Source organism: Balaenoptera ricei, chromosome 12 (genome assembly GCF_028023285.1).
Source record: "Balaenoptera ricei isolate mBalRic1 chromosome 12, mBalRic1.hap2, whole genome shotgun sequence".
Taxonomy (NCBI): Eukaryota; Metazoa; Chordata; class Mammalia; order Artiodactyla; family Balaenopteridae; genus Balaenoptera; species Balaenoptera ricei.
In genome coordinates this window covers 68,403,677-68,426,753 of record NC_082650.1, presented here as the reverse complement: position 1 = coordinate 68,426,753, position 23,077 = coordinate 68,403,677, and the positions used below count along the sequence as shown (strand labels likewise).

The 23,077-nt window shown below is 43.7% G+C and overlaps 2 protein-coding genes across 4 annotated transcripts in view; one reads left to right on the top strand and one right to left on the bottom strand.

The window, feature by feature from the left end:
• The window catches only part of MDN1 (midasin AAA ATPase 1), a 158,572-nt gene that overhangs the window by 8,853 nt on the left and 126,642 nt on the right, over positions 1 to 23,077 (bottom strand). For both annotated transcript variants that reach the window (XM_059941583.1, XM_059941584.1), the window contains 17 exons: positions 22,800 to 22,915; positions 21,446 to 21,931; positions 20,955 to 21,181; positions 20,205 to 20,357; positions 19,859 to 20,028; positions 18,947 to 19,108; positions 15,961 to 16,098; positions 13,059 to 13,200; positions 11,606 to 11,781; positions 11,020 to 11,169; positions 10,134 to 10,281; positions 7,266 to 7,582; positions 6,870 to 7,037; positions 5,221 to 5,322; positions 4,083 to 4,278; positions 2,406 to 2,576; positions 582 to 745 (listed from right to left, as the gene is read on the bottom strand). In XM_059941583.1, coding sequence (XP_059797566.1) covers positions 582 to 745; positions 2,406 to 2,576; positions 4,083 to 4,278; positions 5,221 to 5,322; positions 6,870 to 7,037; positions 7,266 to 7,582; positions 10,134 to 10,281; positions 11,020 to 11,169; positions 11,606 to 11,781; positions 13,059 to 13,200; positions 15,961 to 16,098; positions 18,947 to 19,108; positions 19,859 to 20,028; positions 20,205 to 20,357; positions 20,955 to 21,181; positions 21,446 to 21,931; positions 22,800 to 22,915 — 3,186 coding nt within the window. The remainder of the gene's footprint in view (positions 1 to 581; positions 746 to 2,405; positions 2,577 to 4,082; positions 4,279 to 5,220; positions 5,323 to 6,869; positions 7,038 to 7,265; positions 7,583 to 10,133; positions 10,282 to 11,019; positions 11,170 to 11,605; positions 11,782 to 13,058; positions 13,201 to 15,960; positions 16,099 to 18,946; positions 19,109 to 19,858; positions 20,029 to 20,204; positions 20,358 to 20,954; positions 21,182 to 21,445; positions 21,932 to 22,799; positions 22,916 to 23,077) is intronic.
• The window catches only part of ANKRD6 (ankyrin repeat domain 6), a 247,184-nt gene that overhangs the window by 216,018 nt on the left and 8,089 nt on the right, over positions 1 to 23,077 (top strand). Inside the window, exon 17 of one of the 2 annotated variants that reach the window (XR_009506217.1) lies at positions 260 to 277. The exons of the other annotated variant lie outside the window; for it this stretch is intronic. The gene's annotated coding sequence lies outside the window, so the exon portion shown is untranslated. Of the gene's footprint in view, positions 1 to 259; positions 278 to 23,077 lie in introns of those variants that run through there. 2 annotated transcript variants of the gene reach the window in all.

The window sequence follows — 23,077 nt, the reverse complement described above, 5'->3', positions numbered from 1 at the left end:
GACAACCATTCTTCTTCTCCTTCCCATTATGTAGAGGCAAAATGGATAAAGGAAATTTTAACATTTAATAAATCCATCCCAGTAAAACAAACAAAATACCCAGGAAGATATCAATAATGGAAATATTCTTTAATTAATCTAGACTATCATTAAGTCAAAGAATTAGAGAAAACAACTCAGTTAATTGGCTCTTCCTAAATGCAGGCATTAAGTCAACGATTCTTACTACTTAACCAACATAAACTTAACTGTCCTGCAGGCTCCTCACACAAGGCTGGTGGATGTGAGAGGAGTAGATGTGAGAGCCAGAGGTCCGAGGACAAGACCCACCATCGTGGCGAGGTCAGGACACAGACCATCCACGGTGACCCTGGGATTAACCGTTAGAAGTGTGTTATCTGCTCAGAGAACACATGTCGTACCAACAGTACTCCTTAGAAGACTGATAAGGATATGATACCCCAAAACAACCAGATGCTATATAAAGTTCTTAAGACAAACATGTCTTAAGTTGTTTAAAAGCAACTTATAATTATGTTTTGTCAACTTATTGAAGTAGTAATTTGTGAAAGTTTTAGTACCTGGAAAATCGTGTCCACAAGGTACTGATGGGCTGTATGAATGGTCGAATCTCGGCTTCTCTCTGGTTTCTCATTCTGTGTCTCCCTGTGGGATGTGTCTGTCCTGGGGTCTTGGTCTTCCTCTGTGTTAACAGTTTGGGTCTCCATCTCCATCTCTTCAAAGCCTGTTCTCACACCATAATGTCAACATGAAGACTCAGCCTTCACAGTCACGTGTCAATCCTAACAATTACTCAGACTTCACTCATTCACTCCCCGGCACATTAACACCTCGGCTCCACGTGTCCTTTCTCTCTGAGACAGTCTGCCAATTCTCACTCCCTTAACCTCCCCCTCTCCCCACCCTGATATGGAAGGCGGCTGTTCTGGGAGGCGGAAGTGGGGGGAGACTGTTCTACCCTGACAAGCCTCATAGAACCGTGTGATCCATTAGACTATGTTCATGCAAATAAATAAATAAACTATGTGCATGCAGAACTTTGACAGAACCAAAAACTAAAATAACATCATAGCTCCATTTTATAAATGAGGAAGCTGAGACAAAGAAGACAAATAATTTGCCTCAACCTATAAAGTAAGTAAGTAAGAGAAAGTCTGGATTTGGATCTAGGAAGGTCTAATCACAGAGCTGCGCCGTTCCCACTGTCCTGTAACAGCCGGGCAGTCAGCAGTTCTAACACCCCTGAGAAGACGAACGCAGAAGGAAAAGTTTTTGAATTTAGCAAGTTCTTTTGAATTAGCACTTATACCATTGCTGATAAAGCTATTTTTTCATGTGTTGAATGAATTTAAAAAAAAAAAACAAAACAGCCTTGTAATAGCACTTGGTCAGCTATGAAATGGAACTGTATGTAAGAAGTTTTGTTACCTTCTCACATGCACTTCCCCTATTCTATTTCTTTAAACATTTCTTTAAATAAAATGTTTAAATATAGTATATTTTCATATAATTTAAAATATTGTTTCTCTAATAATCAAGAATATATCTTCTGGGGGACTTCCTTGGTGGCACAGTGGATAATACTCCGCGTTCCCAATGCAGGGGGCCCGGGTTCGATCCCTGGTCAGGGAACTCGATCCCAGATGCGTGCCACAACTAAGGAGCCAGTGAGCCGCAACCAAGGAGCCCACCTGCCACAACTAAGACCCGGTGCAACCAAATAAATAAATAATAAAAAAAGAAAGAAAAAAAAAAGAATATATCTTCTGGTCATACTGGAGTATGTGTACTATTCTGTTTTCTTCTACATATTTAAAAAAGACTGCTGGGTTGGGCTTCGCTGGTGGTGCAGTGGTTAAGAATCCACCTGCCAATGCAGGGGACACGGGTTCGAGCCCTGGTCTGGGAAGACCCCACATGCCACGGAGCAACTAAGCCTGTGTGCCACAACTACTGAGCCGCGCTCTAGAGCCTGTGCTCCGCAACAAGAGAAGCCCGTGCACCACAACAAAAGAGTAGCCCCCACTCGCTGCAACTAGAGAAAGCCCACGCACAGCAATGAAGACCCAACGCAGACATAAATAAATAAATAAATAAGTAAATACATTTTAAAAATAAATAAAATAAAGAAATAAAAAAGACTGCTGGGATTTTGTCTGAAACTCAAGTTTCAAGGGTCTCCGTGAAGGACAGCGTCCTGTAACACCTTCCACCTTCCTACTCCCAAATGAAATATGTATAGGGGAATTATTATGGGCAAATGAATATCTAAGCCATGGGTTAGGATGGGGAAAGAACTGACCAAATGCGACTACAGTACCAGAGAAATGGCTTCTCTGAGTCCGAGAGCTCAGGCAGGAGGGTGTGTTCACTGCAGGACTCACCTGGCCCGGCTGTGCTTCCCGACGTGACCTCCTCTGGCTTCAGCTGCTCTGTGTCTACTGCTCTGAGCTCCTCGGGCTCCTCCGCGTCCATGGAGGTATCCTCGATCTCCTCCTCCTCCGGAGCCTTGTTGGAGTCCTTTGCAGATTGCTGCTGCTCCGTGCTAGCCACATCTGCCAACAAAGTGCACACACATGAAAAGGTTAGCTCTTTGCAGAACAAAGTCATCACGAGTGGGTGTGCTTTTGGTCATTCGTAGTTTCCAAGATTCTGCCACTGACTGGTTATGTGGCTTGGACACAGTACTTGGCTTGTCTGTGACCTACTGATGTTAAGTACTTAACACTCCCCCCTCCCGCCCCCCGGCCAGAAGCTTCAAGGATATAGTGTAACTATACATGTGACCATAGAGTTGAATGTTTAGCTGGGTTTTTATTGCTATGACCAGAGATTGAACCAGAATAAACATGCCAGGCACATGACTCAGAGCAGCTAATGGAATTATCCTCATTGCCAAGTTACGGGTGGAAAAACTGTAGTGATAAAGTATAACAGCACGGGGCACAGAAAGATCAGCATGGGAATCCCAGCATCGTGATCTTGGACAAGTTCTTAAACATCTTCGGCCTCAGTGTGCTGATCTATAAAATGGAGAAATCCTAGCTCGTAAAGACTGTTAGAGGAACTCCATGATCATGCCGCAAAGGCTCAGAATGGTGCTGGGCACAAGGTAAAAGCTCCATGCATGGCAGCCATCACTGGTATTGCTTCATTTTTCTTAAAAGTGGGGACAGGGAGCGGAAAGAGTAATCCACAGCAGAGCAGTCTTTTTGTACCATCCTCACAGTACATATTATTAACACCAGCTTACATATTAGGAACGAAACAGTGAAAAGTTACCAAGAGAACTTGAAGCGGAGACTGAGTGACGACTGACTACTCCCTTTCTATGCTGAGATCTTTTTTCTCCTTGTTTGTTTGTTTATTTATGGCTGTGTTGGGTCTTCATTGCTGCATGCGGGCCTTCTCTAGTTGCGGTGAGCGGGGACTACTCTTTGTAATAGTGCATGTGCTTCTCATTGTGGTGGCTTCCCTTATTGTGGAGCACAGGCTCTAGGTGCGTGGGCTTCAGTAGTTGTGGCTCGCGGGCTCCAGAGCACAGGCTCAGTAGCTGTGGCGCACGGGGTTAGTTGCTCCGTGGCATGTGGGATCTTCCCGGACCAGGCCTCGAACCCGTGTCCCCTGCGTTGGTAGGCAGATTCTCAACCACTGTGCCAACCAGGGAAGTACTGTGCCAACCAGGGAAGTCCTCTCTCCTTTCTTGAAACACATATTTCAAGTTCACAGCTCCTACCATTGCCTGGTGATTATGAAGAAATGTCCACTACTCAGAATCCCTGAGATCAGTGCTGGGTTTGGATACAGCCAACCATTACCAAAGATATTTAAAAGGCTTACACTAGACCCAGAACCCTGAGCACTGAAACCCTGCACTTGGCTACAGACACCTTTACATCAAAAACAAAATGTATTTCTGCACAGTTCTTATCAGAAGAAAACTAGTTTAAAAAGCCATTTCCCCTCCCTCCTAAGATGACTTTTAAGAACACCTGGCGGGCACACAGCATAAGCGCTCACAGAGCTCAGTGAGCAAAGGAGAAGCCTTCCCTGCGTCGTACCGTAGGTCTGTACATCATAGGGCTCGCTACCCTGTTTAATGTGCTCAAATGCTTCTGCGTCGTCTGCCTGGGCCTGGGCCGGGCCCTGCTCGGTGTGGCTGTCCGTGTCCACAGTCCTCAGCCTCTTGTGCACACGCTCGTTGTGGTCACCCATGGAGCGTTCGTTGTCGGCCTGCCCAGGTTTCCTCTTAAAACTCTGCGGGAAATATGAGGAAATTCATCAGAACCTTGTCTGTAATGGCAAAAAGAGTAAAAATAATCATAATGTTTATCCTCAGGGGGCTGATTAAGTTAATTAGGTGTACCATACACGAGTGGATTTCAGTGAAGCTGTTAATAGGAAGATCTCTAAATACATATACAGAGCAATCTCTATGATATACTTCTATACCTGAAATAAAGGCAAAGAGGCAAAGAAACACTCTCACACAGGGAGGTGCACACACACAAACATCCATACATATATACTACATATGCAGAAAGTCTCTTAGAAAGAAGACAAGACTGGCAGCACCAATATGCTCTGAGGATAGTCCCTTGGGTGGCTTGAAGACAGGAATAAAATGGAAGCTTTTTAGGGGATTGGTTTCTATCTACTAATTTTGTATCACATGCATGAATAATACCCCATTTTAAAAAACCTTATTTTTAAAACACAAAAGAGGGAATTCCCTGCCAGTCCCGTGGTTAGGACTCGTCGCTTTCACTGCTGGGGCCCGGGTTCAGTCCCTGGTTGGGGAACTAAGATCCCGCAAGCCATGCAGTGCAGCTGAAATAAATAAACAAATTAAATTAAATTTTAAAAAATTTAAAAATAAAACACAACAGAGAATGGACAGTGAACAGAGTGAGACTGGTTAGTCCTCGGCAACAACACAACATCTGGTTTTTAGGCTCCATGAGAACTGAACAGGATAAGGGTGCGTGCGTGTGCGCGCGTGTGTGTGTGTCTGTCCCCACACAGGGAACAAGCCCCAGCTGGGAAAGCCCCACAGTCCTGGTCTGCTCGCCAAGGCTGACATCATGGTGAGACAGCAAAGGCTGGGAATTTGGTGTTTTTTTTTTTTAAAACCATTACATTTAGCACATCATTTTACATGCAGCCTTCACCTAAGTTTAGGTGAAGAGTGATAGAGACCTGTGTGTTTTTCCTGGTGTTTTTCTGAGAGGCCAACCGGGCGATGAAGTTGGATTCATGGCCTTCTGCCTGGTTTGCATCCGCAGCTCCACTGCCGTGTTCCTGTGAAATCCAAGCCACAAAGAATGAGGTGGAGGAAGCTGTGCAAGCATCTGGTTATCAACTGCACTGTGCACAACTCCTCTCACCATTCTCATCTCATAGTCACATGCAGTTGGCACTCCATATCCGGGGACACGGAGGGCCCACTGCACTGCGCCAGTTTACATAAGGGACTTGAGCAGCCTCGGATTTGGGTATCCAGGGGGGTCTTGGAATAAATCCTTCTTGGACCCCAAGGGACAACTGTGACCATACCTGCCTGTCTGCTCTGGAACTCACCCATGACTAAGGCTTGGCCTGTGGGCAGAAACGAGAGCATCTAGACCTGAGTCTGTTACCCTCTTGCAGGACTTCATTAGTTCCTTGTCTACGGGAGGTAATGGCTTACATTGAAGGCGGGACAGACCTCGATTTGAAACCAGGCTTCATCACCAACCAGCTGGGTACTCTGGAGATTGTCATTTAACTTTACTGGGGCTTATTTAACTCAGATATAAAATGGAGAACATAGGACTTCCCTGGTGGCTCAGTGGTTAAGAATCCACCTGCCAATGCAGGGGACACAGGTTCAAGCCCTGGTCCAGGAAGATCCCACATGCCACAGAGCAACTAAGCCCATGCGCCACAACTACTGAGCCTGAGCTCTAGAGCCCAAGAGCCACAACTACTGAGGCCTGTGCGCCACAACAAGAGAAGCCACTGCAATGAGAAGCACACACACAATGAAGAGTAGCCCCTGCTCGCCGCAACTAGAGAAAGCCTGTGCACAGCAACGAAGACCCAACGCAGCCAAAGATAAAAGAAAAATGTTCTTCTTAAAAAATAAAAACTAAAATGGAGAACATACAAAGAACAATAATACCTATCTTATAGGGCCACTATGAAGACTTGCTAAAGTAATGAAATGCTCAGCGCCTAATGGGTGCTCAGTAAATGGTTTGGAAGGGGGATGAGAAATATAAACCGTTGTAATTATTGCTGAGAAAGCAGGGGTGCAGAGAGGCCAAGGGAGTTGTCCAGAGAAACCTCTGAGTAGCAGGCCCTCCAACTTCCAGGGCTCCTTCCAGGCTGCCAGTGCCCCAACTGGGCCACAAAAGACACATCACCCTATGTCAAGGAATGAAGAGGTACTTTCCATTTGAAATTAAAATGTTTAGAAGCCTGGTGAACAGCAAGGAAAAGGGAAGCACTACTAGACACTAGAGCCATACCACTGCATGAAGTCTCAATTCAACCCTTCTTTCCTTAGGAGCTTGCTAAAATATAATTTGAACTTGATTCTCCCACAGAGAACTACACTCTAATAACTTTTTCTCATTATGCACATCACTTAACTAAAGTGTGTAAAAGTATTCTGGGATTTGTTCCAGGAGGCATATAAAAATAGGTGTACGACCACTTTCTTAATGAACAGGAGATGATATTTTGGATGTCAACCACAAAAAAACATCACACACGAACCAACTACTGCTCAATAGAACATGGTTTCGGACAGGGAGAAGAGGCCCTCCCAAGGGGCAGCTGGCGAGGCAGAGAGGGCCCTTCACCTCCTTCCCCTGCTCCTTCTCGGGCGCGGCCCCCGCCAGCTCCACGGCCTGCTCGCTCTGCACGCTCTCCAAGCCCGTCTGCCCGCAGGAGTCGTGCTCTTTCCTCTCCGTAGCCTCTGGCACCTGCTGCTCTGTGTCAGAGTTCTCCCCTTCTTCTTTTTCCTGCATCTGCAGGGAAATCAAACACAGCATTAACTGCTCTGGAGGAAGAAGATGAGGTGGGGGGCCCCCCTCACCAAGGGGAGTCTGCAGGGAGGGGATCAGCCAAAGCGGGTCTTAAACAGAAACATAAAGCTGCTTGGCAAAGTAGCCTAAGAGAGATTCCAGTGGGAAGAAGGTAATTTTTTCTCATCATCATTATTTTTAATCGAAGACAAGCCAGACCCGCCATGATACCTGAGGCTGGAGACCTTGGTCAACAGGGACGTCCTTCTCTGCACTTTCCTCACTGGCGTCCTCGTCCTCCAAAGACTGCTGCTCCTCCTCTGTGTTCTCTTCAGGATGCTGGGCAACATCCTTGTCTTGGTCGTCAGCTCCTGTGTCCATCTCTTCCTCCCCCTCCTCCTGGCCCTCTTCACTGGAGCCTCCCTCAGGCTCGTGCTGACCCTGACCTTCATTCTGGTCAGCCTCAATCTCTTCGTTTATGTCTTCGGCTTCATGACCTGCTTCTACAGTATCCATTGGTTTCTCTTTAATTTCCAAAGGATTCTCTTCTGGACAGATGAAACCAAAAGAAGGAACTCAGAATTTAAAAACCAAACAATGTGATTTCTTAAGATGGGATGTAGTTACACAAGTGTCTTATTATTATTCTCGAATCAGGAGCTGGCAAACTATGGTCCTTGGGCCAAATCTGGCCATCCATATATTTCTGCAAATTTCTCCAAAAGTTTTATAGGAACACAGCTGCACCAACCGTTTACCTATGTCTTTACCCCATCCATTCTGTATTACCTACGGCTACTTTCACACTATAAGAGCAGAACTGAGTATTTGCGACTCTGTTGCAGCTTATGACCTGCAAAGACTGTTATGTTTATTATCTGACCGACCCTTCACAGAAAAATTTTGCCTACGTCTGCTCTTAACCGTACTTACATATTGCATACAACTGTTTAGACGGTGCAATTCATTAAAGAATAAGTAATCCACTGAAAAATCCTAAAAGCCACCACAACAATAGGAATATTTTAGAACAGATAGGAAATGCCAGTCTAATTTTCAATTATCACTGGGAATAATTGGTAGACATCATTCTTTACCATATACAGAAAATACAACATATATTCAAATGGGAACAATCTTATTTAAACATTTTGTTTATTTAAAAGAGCTTTTCTATACTTTGGGCACTTCAGAAATCAGTTATTTTGTTAGCAAATAATTCTTTGAAATAATTGCTTCTTCAGACTCACAGAGAGAACTAGTGGTTACGTGTGTGTGTGTGTGTGTGTGTGTGTGTGTGTGTGTCTGTGTGTTGGGGGTGGGAGAGTGGGAGGTACAAACTATCAGGTGTAAGACAGGCTCAAGGATGTATTATACAACATGGGGAATAGAGCCAATGTTTTGTAGTAACTATAAATGGAAAGAACTGTATAAAACTTTTTTTTTTTTCTGTATAAAACTTAAAAAAAATTTTTTTAATAGTAATTGCTTCTTAGTTTATGTACACAATAGCTTAAAACAAGCCTGGATATTTTTCTAGGGCAAATGGCTTATTAGATTCTCAGTGGATTTTAATTTTATGCTTGGTTGTTGAATTTAAGGTTGAAGTAAGATTCCAAAATTGTTAAGTTAATGGAACTGCCTTAGAAGCAGCAGCTTATACTACATTTAAAAAGTAAACTAGAGGGCTTCCCGGGTGGCGCAGTGGTTAAGAATCCGCCTGCCAATGCAGGAGACACGGATTCGAGCCCTGGTCCGGGAAGATCCCACATGCCGCAGAGCAACTAAGCCCGTGCACCACAACTACTGAGCCTGCGCTCTAGAGCCCGCGAGCCACAACTACTGAGCCCACGTGCCACAACTCCTGAAGTCCACGTGCCTAGAGCCCGTGCTCCGCAACAAGAGAAGCCACCGCAATGAGAAGCCTGTGCAGCGCAACACAGAGTAGCCCCCGCTCACCGCAACCAGAGAAAGCCCGCGCACAGCAACAAAGGCCCAACACAGCCAAAAAATAAAAATATTTATTAAAAAAAAAGTAAACTAGATATTCACAGAGCGAAGACTGTTCTAAGCACAAATTACCAAATACCTTAAACGTGAGAAATGCATTTAAATTTATGAGCCATATACTCACCTCCCAGATTTAACAGATGTTAACGTGTTGCCACAAATGTATCAAACTTGTCACTTGTTTTTAAGAAATAAATGGTTCTGGACACAGCTGTCTGGATTCTGGATGCCTCTGCCCTTCCTACTTCCTCAGAGCTCGTAACCTGAAGTTACTGTATATTATTCCTTTCTATGTGTTCGTACATTTGATGTATCCATACACGATATATAGTACTGGTTCTTATATTAAATTTTCACCTAAATGGTACCCCTCGTTAATTCTTTTGTAACTTGCTCTTTTTTTCCCAATACAGTGTTTTTAATAGCTTTCTACATATATAACTGATTCACTAAGAAGCAGAGCTTGGCTGGCGCCACCTTTCATCTGGTTACCCACCACGATGGGGGCTCTCTATTTCAGCGGCACCGCGTACACAAGCTTCTGATACTAGACAGCACCCCAAAGGAGTCACACTCGGATTGAAGAGTGGGTGACAGAGGCGCTAGAGTACTGCCACGCCAAGTGATTTCTTTTGGGATTATTCCATTTCACTCCCCATGATGATTTCATATTTCAGACTAAACACACAACATACGCACAGCAATCAACAACTTTCCCAGGAAAGCTGTGACTGGGCTCCACGCGAGGCCTGGCTCTACCCGGACTGCACGGTGTTCACATCAACCCATGAGACGGGGCACGTGGTGACACCGTGGGGCGATGGGGCTGCGTGTGACAGCACCACCTGGGACAGCAGCACTGAAACACAGGGTAGGAGATGACAGGAGTGACCGAGACCTGCTGGTTTACAAGCTTTAGGTCTACCTAGAGGAGAAACACAACAAAGAAAAAGCGAGGAATTTTATCAAACTGGAATTGTGCTGACCAGACACGATAATGACCTGGCCATGACACTGGCCTGAAGAGAAATCGGTTACTGCTCAGTTTCAATGACTTCCAACGGGCTCTTTAGGTTTCGAAAGACACACCTTCTCCGTCTTCGTGGTCTGTGTCCCCATCGCCATCCTTGTCTTCACTGTCTAGGTTCAAGTCATCTGGAAGGTCCAAGGCCTCAGGTTCGGGCAGCTTTTCCTGATTGCCATGGTAAGGGTCCACCTCGTTCTCATCATATTCCCTCTTTGGACAACGGAGAGAACAGGAAAAATAAAATAAAAATGAACTTTTAAAAAGTGTAGCATTCACATATAATCAGCTCAAAGCACAGTTGACTCTTGAACAACACAGGTCTGAACTGTGTGGGTCCACTTCCATGGACCACTTATGCACGTTTTTTTTCAATAAATACGTGCTACAGTGCCACACAGATCCGTGGCTGGTGGGACCCGCGGATGTAGAGGGCCAGCTGTAAAGTTACACACAGATTTCCAACCCTGCAGATGGTCAGTGCCCCCAACGCCTACATTGCTCAAGGGTCAACTGTAGTTATGCTGAGAGAATACAGTGTCTCTTCCCCAAAATTACCAGCGCACATTAGAATTTTACCAATATTTTTTGAATTTTCATGTTGGAATTTCAAGTTTCACTTTCAGTGCACATTCTCCACTGATAAGAGGTGCTGCGTTCTTCATCTCAAAGAGGACACGGAAGTTTATGGGAAGAAATATAGAAAAGGACCACAGGTTTTAGCTTCCAAACTACAGCGTGAGTCCAAACAGCATGAAGACCACCTCATCGGTAACCAATAGTTAGATATTTTCTGTCCGGTTAAGAGGCTCTGTTACACATTCCCTTATGAGGCAATGGGAAAACAAATGATAAGCAGGAAAAAAATGTCCTGAGACACCCCAGGAGCTGTGCGCTGCAGTGGCCTGGCCTTGAGGTCAGGAGAGCAGCTTGGTTTTGAATCCTCATTACCTCGTCTATTTGTTCATTAATTTTATCTTGGCCTTGCCCATCATCAGCTTCTGCTTCTTCCTTTTCTCCCTTCTTATCTTGCTGGGTTTTATCTCTGTTTGACTTCCCAGCATCCAAGTTGTCATCTTTAGCAACAAGTTCAGGATCTTCCTAAATATCAGAGGAAGAAAAAACACAAAAATCCTCGCTCTCAATCTGAAAAACTGCTTTCACGTAAGTTGACCCTACCTAACGCAGCTCTTAGACACATATTGGGCCAACCCCATGGAAACATCCAGCCGACAGGGCATTATGTCATCCAGGAGGGAACGTGCAGGTCTGCCCGGATGGCAGCAGTGAGGGCAGGTGTGTGAATAGCGGGGGTGGGGAGTTGTCATGAACGTGCTGGTCAGGCTACTCTTTTAGCCGTGAAGACAATCAATAACCTAGATAGCAGAGGAAAAAGAAGAAACAGAGATGGAAGAAACAGAAGAAGAAAAACCAAGACAGAAAAGGACAAGCAGTGAACAGCAGGGAGTGGTATTTGGGAGGAAGACTGCCTCCTCTCAACCTAGGGACTACGTGATGGAGGGAATCTTTTAATTACCTCATCCATTCCTGGTCCTGTTTCTTCAGTCTTACTGTCTTCTTCCTCCTCATCTTCCTCACCGTCGTCATCACCCCAAAGCCTCTCATCTAGTTTGTCAGCTTCCTCACCATTCAGATCGCCCATCTGTTTATCCAGGTCTCCACCCTCACTATCTGATTTCTCATCATCCTCTTCTGAAAGGGAAGAAGGCGTTGAGCTTAGTTCGGCAGATCCCCAAATTGATCTGTTCCTGTGTATGTAGGCGAGGCAAGGGCCGGGCAAGGGTCCTACCTGGGATTTACTGCCTGTTTCTACAGAACACCCTAGAGGAGATGCTTTAGATCTCCTGAAGCAGTCCTACTGTGTTTTGCAGACTGTTTGGAGGAGGAAGGAGGTCTGTGATGTGTTATGTCGACGGACTGTAAGGAGGGTGGTGGAACAGCTGTCAGGATGTCTAGTTCTGGTGCTGGGAGAATGTTCATTATGGGACTTCAGCAACCTCACTGGGTTTTGGTTTCTTACCTGGGAAATGATGAGGCTGGACTACGAGATTTCCAAGGTTCCTCCCCATCTCCAACATACTCTATTGTCAGTGATTTTACCCAACATCTCAAATCATGTGTCTAGCTCAATTAACCAGAATTTTCTTGCCTTTGTCTTCGTTCAAGGTGTACTTTGACAAAGGTTATACCCTTAAACGCTACTTAGGCATGCATACATTCTTCTACTCTGAGGTCAGGTATCATTTCTGCAAGGCATTCACTTAAAGTAAGACACCGTACTTCAAATTAAGCTTTGGACAGAAATTGAGGGCAATAGTTGAATTGTGGTTCAAACACGACAGATGATAATGTGCTGTAAGAAATCTTATTATCAAATAATTTTCAATGACATGTAATGTTCATAAGTTAAATGAAAAAAGCAGACTATAGAACCACTTACGGTCTCTGCGTCTATATATATACATGCAAGAAATGGAAATAACCCAAGACTGATTAAGTGATTTGGGTGGCAGGCCTAAAGAGTATCGATTTGGTTTCTGCATTTTTGTTCCAAATCATCTACAACAAATGTCTACTAATTTTGTAATTAGAAAAAAATATATATTAAAAAAACCCTCCCCAGAACAATTTAACTTGAGCTGAGAGCCAAGCCCTGCTAGGGGTCATCTCCTTGCTCTTCTGGATTTCCCTGAAGGACACTACGCAGTCACTGATCCGGCACACGAGGCAGCCAGAGCACCAGGGTCAGCGTCTCCGCTTACTCAGAGCAGAATCTCCAACATGGACTAGAGGCTTCTGACTGGAGGTGGGGATGGCACAGGCATATACTGATGTTTCCACCTGCAGTTATGCAGAGTAACCGACTTGTTCCAAAAGAGTATAATAGGCTCCTTATTGGAAATATGTAATTTCCTGTATAAAATATTTATTTTTCAAGCATAAGAATGAAGTGACAGATAATCTCAAACCTTGTTCTTCAAGCTCCCCGTCATGCATTTTCCCATCAAAGTCTTCTGACATCTCAATGGCATTATCCTCGCCCTTAATGTCTGATTTTGAGTCAGGATCCTCTTTATCCTTTTCTTGACCCTTCTGAAATGTATCTTCTGCCTATATCAAAAAGCATTATAGAAACATAAATGCACACTGTAACATTACTAATGTTTATTCAGCTCTAAATAGAATATATAAATGCCAAGATTAATGGTATAAAATTATCTCTGGGGAGAGAAAATACACATAATTTGTGACTTGCTTTAACGTTTCTGTAATTAATTTCCAGTTTTATTACATTTTTTGTTAGAGAATATAGAATTTTGTTGAGGTTTTCTCCATGAGAATCGTTTGTTTGTTTTTATGCCAAGACGTGCAGCTTGTGGGATCTTAGTCTCCTGACCAGGGGTTGAACCTGGGCCACCTGCAGTGGAAGCACAGAGTCCTAACCACTGGACTGCCAGGGAATTTCCCTGAATTTTTTTTTTTTTAATCCATATATATTAAAAAAGACTATGCATTCTCTGTAGGGTAAAAGAAAATTCATCAGTCTTATTATACTGCCCATAAATTTAATATCTGTTTTGTCACTTTGATCTCTCATACCCAACTGTGACTGTAATTTTTCCCCCTACTACTTTCCTTTTTATTTTTTTATTGAAGTATAGTTGATTTACAATTTTGTGTTAGTTTCGGGTGTACAGCAAAGTGATTCAGTTATATATACACATACACACACACTTTTTCAGATTCTTTTCCATTATAGGTTATTACAAGATATTTAATATAGTTCCCTGTGGTATACAGTCGGTCCTTGTTGTTTACCTATTTTATATACAGTAGTGTGTGTCTGTTAATCCCAAACTCCTAATTTATCCCTCGCCAGTGAATGTAATTTTCTTCACTTTTCCTTAAACTGTATATTCCTACATAATCTACACTATATTTGGGGCAAAAGATTCACATTGTTATCTGTTTCATTATAGCTGAATTTTTAAAGTTCTTTTTTTGAGATACAAAAGTAATAAAATCTCTGGGGCTTCCCTGGTGGCGCAGTGGTTGAGAATCTGCCTGCCAATGCGGGGGACATGGGTTCGAGCCCTGGTCTGGGAAGATCCCACATGCCGCGGAGCAACTGGGCCCGTGAGCCACAGCTACTGAGCCTGCGCTTCTGGAGCCTGTGCTCCGCAAAAAGAGAGGCCGCGGCAGTGAGAGGCCCGCGCATTGCGATGAAGAGTGGCCCCCGCTCGCCGCAACTAGAGAAGGCCTTTGCACGGAAATGAAGACCCAACACAGCCAATAAATAAATTAATTAATTAATTAATTTTTAAAAAAGTAAACATTTAAAAAAAAGAAAAAAAAAAGTAATAAAATCTCATTTAAAAATTTCTAAGCAAAACAGAAAGAGTAAGTTCCTCCGGCACCACCATCTTCCAAAACTCCCAAAGAAATTACCACTGGTGATGTTCTGGCACATACTTTTATCCGTAAGCACACCAACAGATACTCAGAAATATAGATGGGGTATACCAATACCGGCCTCACGTATCTTTTTCAACAAAAAGGGATTATGCTTGACAAACTGTTTTGCCATCTGCTTTTTTATTTATGTTAAAAAATGTCTCCTAGATATATTTCCATGTTGATACTTATAAACCTATCTCATTGTGTTTAATTATAGTATTGCTCTGCATGAATAGTATCATAATTTAAATAATTCACAATTTTCACCAGTATAAATAATGCTGTAGTGAGCATCCTTGTATAAACACACTCCCTTATACACATACTTATTATCTTGGACCCTTATTAGCATTTGTACAAGAAAACATGGAATTCCTAGGTCAAAGAACACACAATTTAAAATTTATTAGCTACTGCCAAATTGTTCTGATAGCTTTCTATCCCACTTAATGTTTTTTACATTGGATTTGTACTTTTCTGTTAGGTTTACTTTTTCCTTTAGTTTTCCATTAACAAAGTACTGTGTGCTAATTAAGTTAAATTTGAGAAATACGGAAAAAGGCCAAAATAACAATAATGTGTATGTTATCTGTGTATATATATCCACACACATAATGTACATGAGAGCTATGCCACATAAACGCTAGCATTACTCTTTTGTTTTTTTTATTTCTTTCCAATTTTCCCTTCAAAGGAAGAGAGGAAGCTTGGATTGGTTTGTTCCTTTATTTTTAGTAAGTATAACCATACCTTAAATAGAAATTTATGCAGTGCTCTAAATTTAGAATGTAAGTGATAAAAAGTAATTCCACTACCTCTTCTTTCTTGAAGTCACGGTTGATTAATCCAAATAAAAGTAGTGTGTTTAAAAAAACACTCCCAAATGAGATTGGAATTTAAAAAAGCAACACAACAATCTTAGTCCAAAGCATCTAAATATTTCAAAAGCATTCTTGATTCCAAATAAAAAAGGATATAGATTTAAAAAATTTCACCATGTCTTAAAGACATATAATGATAAAACCTATTAACAGCAAAACACTGGCATTGTTGTTTAATGCAATTATCACTTAAAATAGCCAAGCTTTTTATCCCTAAATGAACCACTACCAAAAATGCTCTCTTACAAGTCATCAGCAAAAGTTTTCCCATTTAAAATAAAAAAATTTTAAATCATTTCCCTCCCAAATTATAGCTACAACCAATGACTATGCTGCAAAAGTTCCTTTCTGTGGTCTTTATTAAGCTTTTGATTTACATCCACTCCCTAAGCTCCAGTATTCTTAGGTGCCTAGATCACAGTTTGAAAACCATTAACCTAGTAGAAAAACCATTTATATGTGTAATTTAAATAGTGAAAAAGGAGTGAGCTTCTGTAAACTATATACATATTTCATGCCTGTGAAAACGTACCTGTTCTTCATTTTCTATCTGGTCACTCACATCCTTCACGCCCTCGCCTTCTCCAATCCCACCTCCCTCGTAGTCATGGAACTCAGTCGCTCCCTCTCCCGCTGAATCTTCCATAAATTCTTTGGGCAAGCAAAATCCCTCAAAAATAAAAAGAGTGAAAGTTAGGTTAAAAAAAAGCAACAAAGAAGGGATTTCCAGTCATGCTGCAGGAGAAAATACTATAAATAAATGATTAATTCTTTTCTAGCTCAGTATTTTAAATCTGAACTACAGTAGACTTTTGTTGGTGACAACGGTTATTATGCAGTTTCAAAGCTTGACATCAGATTTAATATACAAGGTTTTGAGACTTTGTGGAGGCCTCTGGCGTGTAGTAACTTGTCATTTGCCAAGACAAAAATTTGAATGAGGTATACATTAGGACGATATTTAAGGAGCAAGTTATGGGGCAGGGTGTGGCACAGAAACTCTCAGTGTCTAAATCCCAAAGGGGTTTTGTCCTTCTTTACTTCTCAAATTAGTAAGCCTGAAAGGAAAGACAGGAGAAGACATGTAGCCCCGGAGATACAACAACTTGAAAGCAGATGCTACAAGTGAGAGATTTCATTTCCTTTCATTGAAGAAAATTTTGTGTGATGCTCCTCACACAAAGTCATGTTAACTACAATACAAACAAACATGCCTTCCCCTTCAGCTCTTGAAGTAAATCTGTCACTCTCAGGGAACGTGCTGTATCTGGCCTGGGCTGTTTGCTGCCAAGGCACCTGGCACCCAGCATGGCATGGGGTCTAGAGTTAAGAACAAGGTCAGACACAGCAAGACTTGTGAAGAGTTAATAAAACTGTATTTCATGTCAGAAAATAGCCCAAAACCAAATATCAACTACTAGTGTGTGGGACAAAAGTGAACAGAAAAAAAAGAAAATCATGGCTCTCAATCAGAAATTTTATCAGAGAAAGTACAAGCTATCAAGATATTTGCCAATCTAAGGATAAGCATGTACTACAAATAAGCTGTCAACTAACAAGACCAAGTTCCAAGACCAGCAAACACTGATTGTGACTTAGTTACACAGAACTAGCTTCCTATGGATTAAGTGCTTTAATCACAACCAAGATCTATTTTTTTTTTTTTTTTTTTTTTTTGGCCTCGCCATGTACCATGTGGGATCTTAGTTCCCCGACCAGGGATTGAACCTGTGTCCCCACTGCAGTGGAAGCTCGGAGTCCTGGACCACCAGGGAATTCCCCTAAATCTATTATCTTAGCACTGTGTCTAACCTACTTTCAAGTTCCCTCAGCACTCCTCAGAGAGGAGAGGAACACAATTCGGACATTTAAATGAATGGAAAGGCAAACTCACCTTCAGGACATGTATTCTTAGAAAGTCGACTGAAGAATACATTTTGGTTAAGACAGTGAGATACACTATTTTAAAGAAATATGTTTAGATGCAGGCAGAATCAACCATAAAGGAAGGAGATTCAGGATGTCCGTATGCAGGTCACGTTACTACAGTGGCTGCAGCTGGGACAGCCACTGAGCTCCCAACACTTTGCTTTCATCAAAACCACTTCTACCCTACACTGCTACCCCCAAACACACACAGGTCTGACAGCCCACAGTCATTCTAGAACTTGTCAGACAAGAGAAATGGTGCAAGTGGACAAACGTAGCTAACCCAAATCTCAGGGCACCCTCAACATACACTGTCCTGCCACTGTCTTCTACAGGCAGTGTTTCCTCCAAGAAGTGATGGGATGTAAGACTGGCTCAGTGCCCATCAGATAGAGGGGGCAAATCTGAGAGGCATTCATTTATCCATTACTCAACAAATGTACGTATTTATCCTCTAGATACAAGGCACGGGCTTGCTCCCATTTTTTTTTTTAACCATTTCCAGTATTCCAGATACTCAGAACTAAAAACTCTTGACTGTTTACAAGAAGCCTAGACCTCACCTTCAGTTTGTAAGTTCCTATCTTCCTCAAGTGCATCTCACCTATACTATACTTAGATTCAGAAAAGATCTTAAAATACTAGGGACAAAAAAAAAAAACAAAAACAAAAAACTATATACTTAGTTAAGGTGATTCTCACAAAAATGCAAATCTCATTTGTAAAATGAGGAAACTGAGGCTAAGTCACTTGCTCACTCTGAGTCCCAGAACCAGATACCCTTGTGACTGGACTTACCACGCCAGGCTGGGCCTGTTAGTTCTGACTGCTGCTCCTGAATTCCAAGGGTAGGGTCTACAATCTCTATAACTTCAGTGATTTTCACAGCACTGGGTACATGGCTGAATGAATGAATGACTTCCCTATTAAAGACGCCCCTCCTAACATTAAGAGCCCCGTTACCATTTCAGCATGCGTCAGTATAAACGACCGAAAACTTAACAGCCTTAAGGATTCATGTCCTACAAGTCTAGCTCAGAGTTATCAGAAGAAGATTTGAAACTGGAGACCAGGAAAGAAGGGTGTGAACAGAAAGCAGCAGCCTTTAGACAGACTCTGGAGTCTAGGGAGCTCCCAAGTGAGGGACCTGCAGGTTCCAAACCTTTAGTGGAAAAAGGCTTAGTAAAAGGAGGCCAGACAACGCGGTAAAAAATCCACAGGGAGAGTGGGAATTCCCTGGTGGTCCAGTGGTTAGGACTCCGCGCTTCACTGCCGAGGGCCTGGGTTCAACCCCTGATCAGGGAACTAAGATCCCACAAGCTGTGCAGCCAAGGGAAAAAAAAATTGTATTTTGTAATTGTCTTAATACCTTTGAGAGAATGCTTTCCACCTACAAAAAAAAAAAAAAAAAAAAATATATATATATATATATATTTTTTTTTTTTTTTTTTTAAAAATCCACAGAGAGAGCAAATCACCTCCTGCTATTTGTGAAGGCCCAAAATAAAATCCCATCAAACCAAACACTAATGGGTATGGAATACATGGGTACCTGCTTCCCCATGGTGCTCCACGTAAACAGTCCTTACCTTCTGGGCAAGCTCCGTAAAGATCTGGGCAAGCACAGAGAGCAGCTTTGCAGTGCTGCGGTGAGTTGCCAAAGACACGGTCAGGAAGAAGAGGACGAGGTCAGAGTACCTGGAGAGCATGGGCACCAGGCGCACCAACAAGCGGCAGGACTGGGCGAAGAACTGGGGGCAAAACAGATCAGAAGGGCTGCTCACACCAGGTCTCCTCTGGGGTGACTAGGCAGTGACGGTGGTTGTACCACCTTGTGAATGTAGTAAAGGTCACTAATGGTACATTTTATTTACACACACGTACATAACACCTGCTCACTGAGATCTCTTCCTTGTTTATACAAACCCTCACAACACTACACTTTAAATTCTTAGTCACTTAAGTCTCAGTTAGTTAACAAGGTTGTCTGGTGTTTAAAAAATATGTTTATATACAAATTCTATTGGGAATCAAAGTTGGCACTGGAGGCGATACTACAGAATAACACACAAGTCCTCAAAAATAAGTTGCTTCTCTGGACTTATGGAGATGATAACGTCATCCTCTTCTGGCTTATTGTGAAGGGACAGGTGTTTGCATAGTACGGCCATTAAGCCTTAGTTATGGCGGCAACGTCCACCATTAACACCAAACACCCAGGAATATGTGATCAGGATGTGAAAGAACCCCAAGATAATGGACATTCTGGATTGGCAGCATGTTTGCACCTATGCGTCTTACAACTGTAATCCTTAGCCAGCAAGCCCTAAGCTTTGCAAAGTTTGTCAGTGAGGTTTACATGTATAAAGACATCAAGAGATACCTAGTGATTTTGCCGAGGAGGCCTGCTTTGGGACCACCACATGGAGCGAGGTGAAACCCCCTCTGCCTCTGCTCAGCCCACCTGGACAGCAAGAAGCCTGTGAGGAACCACTGGTTACCGTGTGCTTCGCTGCTGTGCCATCCTCGCCAGACGATTTCAGCCTCTCCAAGAGCTCAGAGACAGCGGAAATTATTTTCTGCACATGCAAAGTGCTCACATCGGCCCAGAAGTCATCCTCTAAGAGTTTTGTTAGATGTCCTGACTGCAGTCTCTCAAAGCCTGCTGCCTCTTTCATTCATGGAAAAGAATGACATGGTAAATAACAGAAAACAAACTCTTTTCATCTCCATTCATCCAATAATCATTTCCAACATCTGGCCTTAAATATTTAGCCACAAAAATAGATCATCAAAATAAAAATTAAATCAAATAAGAAACTAGTATTTTCCTGATCTCAGACATACCATCTTCTTGTGGTCTTGTTTGGTGAGTGTTCTCCTCTGTTTTTTTACTATTTCTTTCTGCTAAGTTCTGGATGGCACAAAGGATGGCCCGGATGGCAGTTTCCATTTGCTCTGAAAAATCCTCCACAAACCCTTCATCCAGCATTTGGTTTCCTAGTAAAGTAACATGGTGCAGAACAAATTTTTAAAAACTCAGTCATTTGTTTCAGTGCATCTGGAAATCATTAACAATCCTCATTTGTCATTTTAACAAACAGCCACCTTGTAAACACCTGCTATGGTTGAGCCACTGTCAAGCTGTGCTGGGTACAAAGAAGAAAGAGACACATTCCCGGCCTAGGTAAACCTATAAGGTTATTGTCTTGTATTAAAACAATTTTGCTAAAAGAATGCCAAAAATATGAAAATGGCTAAGATGGAATATATGAACACCAACTTAGTCCGAACATTAGCCAGCAGCTTTCCAGTCTAAGGAAGAACTTTCTGAAACAGCCAGTGAGCCTGTGCTGTCTACTTACTCATGTGCTATAAAGTACGCAACGTGATGGCAATCCAGAGGCAAGGTTCTCAAACAAAAGAGGCAACAAAAGTTAAGAGCTATGTGTTCCAACCATACCTCCCTGCCTTGGAACCCTGGACAGATACGTCTAGAACAAAACACAATGTGTCTTTAGGACAATCTGGACTTAAATCTACAAGATGTCGTTCCTACACTGGGCTTTTACTCCCTTACCGAACAATAGTCCTCACCTCCTTGGCTGCCTGGGGTAAGCAGATGTGTCTTCCAAGTAGTGAAGTCATCTGTGGCTTTATTGATCTCTCTTCTTACATATTCCAGGCTCTCGACTAATGCCATTTGTGGGTCTATTTGCTCACCCTCTACCCCTGGAAGAATGAACAAGGACTCTAGGCCTTGCAAATGAGCTGACACCTGGGACAGGCAACTCAGCCCAGAAGAGCAAACTTCAAAATCTTTCCTGCAACAACAGAAATGCCATAATGTTGAAAGGAAGGTGCTAACATAAACACACACACACACACACACGCACCCTCCCTCCAACCACTAAAACTCATTGCATCTAAAGATTTACAGCTAGACGTATGCCACAAAGCGCTATGAGGGTCCACTGGAAAACCGAGGACTGAAGCATGACGCCCCCTTTCATCATTTCATCCCATTACTAAAACCCTGACCAAGCGCCGCACACACAGAGGCAGAGCAGAGACGTAGGCACACTCACCAAGAATGAAAGAGAGTCTCACAAGATTGCTGCCTAATTTTGTCAACATCAGCTTTCACTGTTTTAATGGCTTTCAGCATCTCTGTTAATCTCACAGTTGACTGTTGCCAAAGCTGGTCCTGTTTCCGCATCCGGCAACCAGAGGGCAGCTGCCTTCCAGGAACTGGGGATGGGTAGCTCAGATCTGACGGGATCAGGTCCAGCACTGCTCCAGAAGGCTGCCCCTTGGTGAGCTCTGGTCCTTCCAGGGAGGGGGCAGAAGGCTGACCCTGTGCCTGGGCATCACCTTGGCCTGCAGCTGGCCCTGCACTGGGGCAGCACTGGAGGAGCCAGAAGAGCTGCTCAAGAAGGATCTGGCTCTGCATGGCCAGGTGCTGCAGCCTCTCTGTCCAATGTTGCACCCCGTCCTGAGGGGGGAAGGCCACGGGGTAGATGGGCGGCCCCCTCAGCCTGCTGTCAATCTCCTGCACACAACTGAGGAGGTTCCTGTGCAGAGAAACAAACCCGTGGGGATAACACACGGCACCTTAAACTGTGTCACCGCGCTGTCTGTAACGGTAAATTCACTGATTTCTGAACGAAGCTTGGGCTTTTCCACATAATCAAGAAGACCGGATTCCCCAGATAAGTAAAAAGTCTGTTCAAACGCCTTCCAAAGTATTTAAACACATCCTTCAGTGTAGCAGAAGCATTGGTGCTCACTGCCTATCGCCTGCCCCTTACAGGCCTCTCACATCCAACACAGTCACAGCACCACAGTAATTTCAACCACTATTTTCTAAAAAAAAAATCTAGTAAATGTAGTAGACTTTGCTAGATGAAACTCCTATGAGCGGAGAAGAAAAGAGCTGAAGTCATTACAGTCTAGAAACACTACCTGTGAGCCAAGGATCCACTCAGCAGATGATGACAGGCTTCCCGTCCTCATCTGTTAAGTGCCCATTTCCACTGAGGAGCACCAGTGCATGGCTCAGCAGATTGCAACTCTGGGATCCAAAAAGCCGGCTCACACCTGATCTGTGCCCAGAGTCTGGGCCACCCGATGCCATGAGAGCAACCCTGCCCTCAGCCCACACGGACTGCCAACCACGGACGCCCTCATTCCAGACCCAGGTGCAGTTCCGCCGTGAACATTTTTACCGTCTGACTCGGCCTCGAACCATCCCCCCGAGGTGCTGCCAAAACCAGGGGGCAGAGGCATTACCACCCAAAGCGAGGGGCCAAGCCAGGGCAGACCCCACCTGCCCCTTCGGACCTCAGACCTCACTGCATAGCTGGGAGCAGCGTGTGCAGCAACTCTGAGCTGCACACAATACTCTCGATTTGCGCTGCAAACGCGGCTGGTCAGCGATACCTGAGGAGGACCCACTGCTCGGTCAGCGTGGTCAGGGAGCGCCGCTGTCGGATGAGCACCTTCATCAGATGCGCCGAGAACCCTTTACACCGCTCCATGTGGCCCACGCCCATCTCCTGGCAGGGGGAGGAGGGAGCATGCTGAGGGGCCGCTGGGAAGTGCTGGGTCCCACGCTCCTGGAGGGGAGCCCTGCTGGGCGGGGGCAGGGTGCGGGGCCCTGGGTGCGCTGCCCTCTAGAGGTGACACGTCCACCTCCGGGAGCAGTGCATCTCAAATTA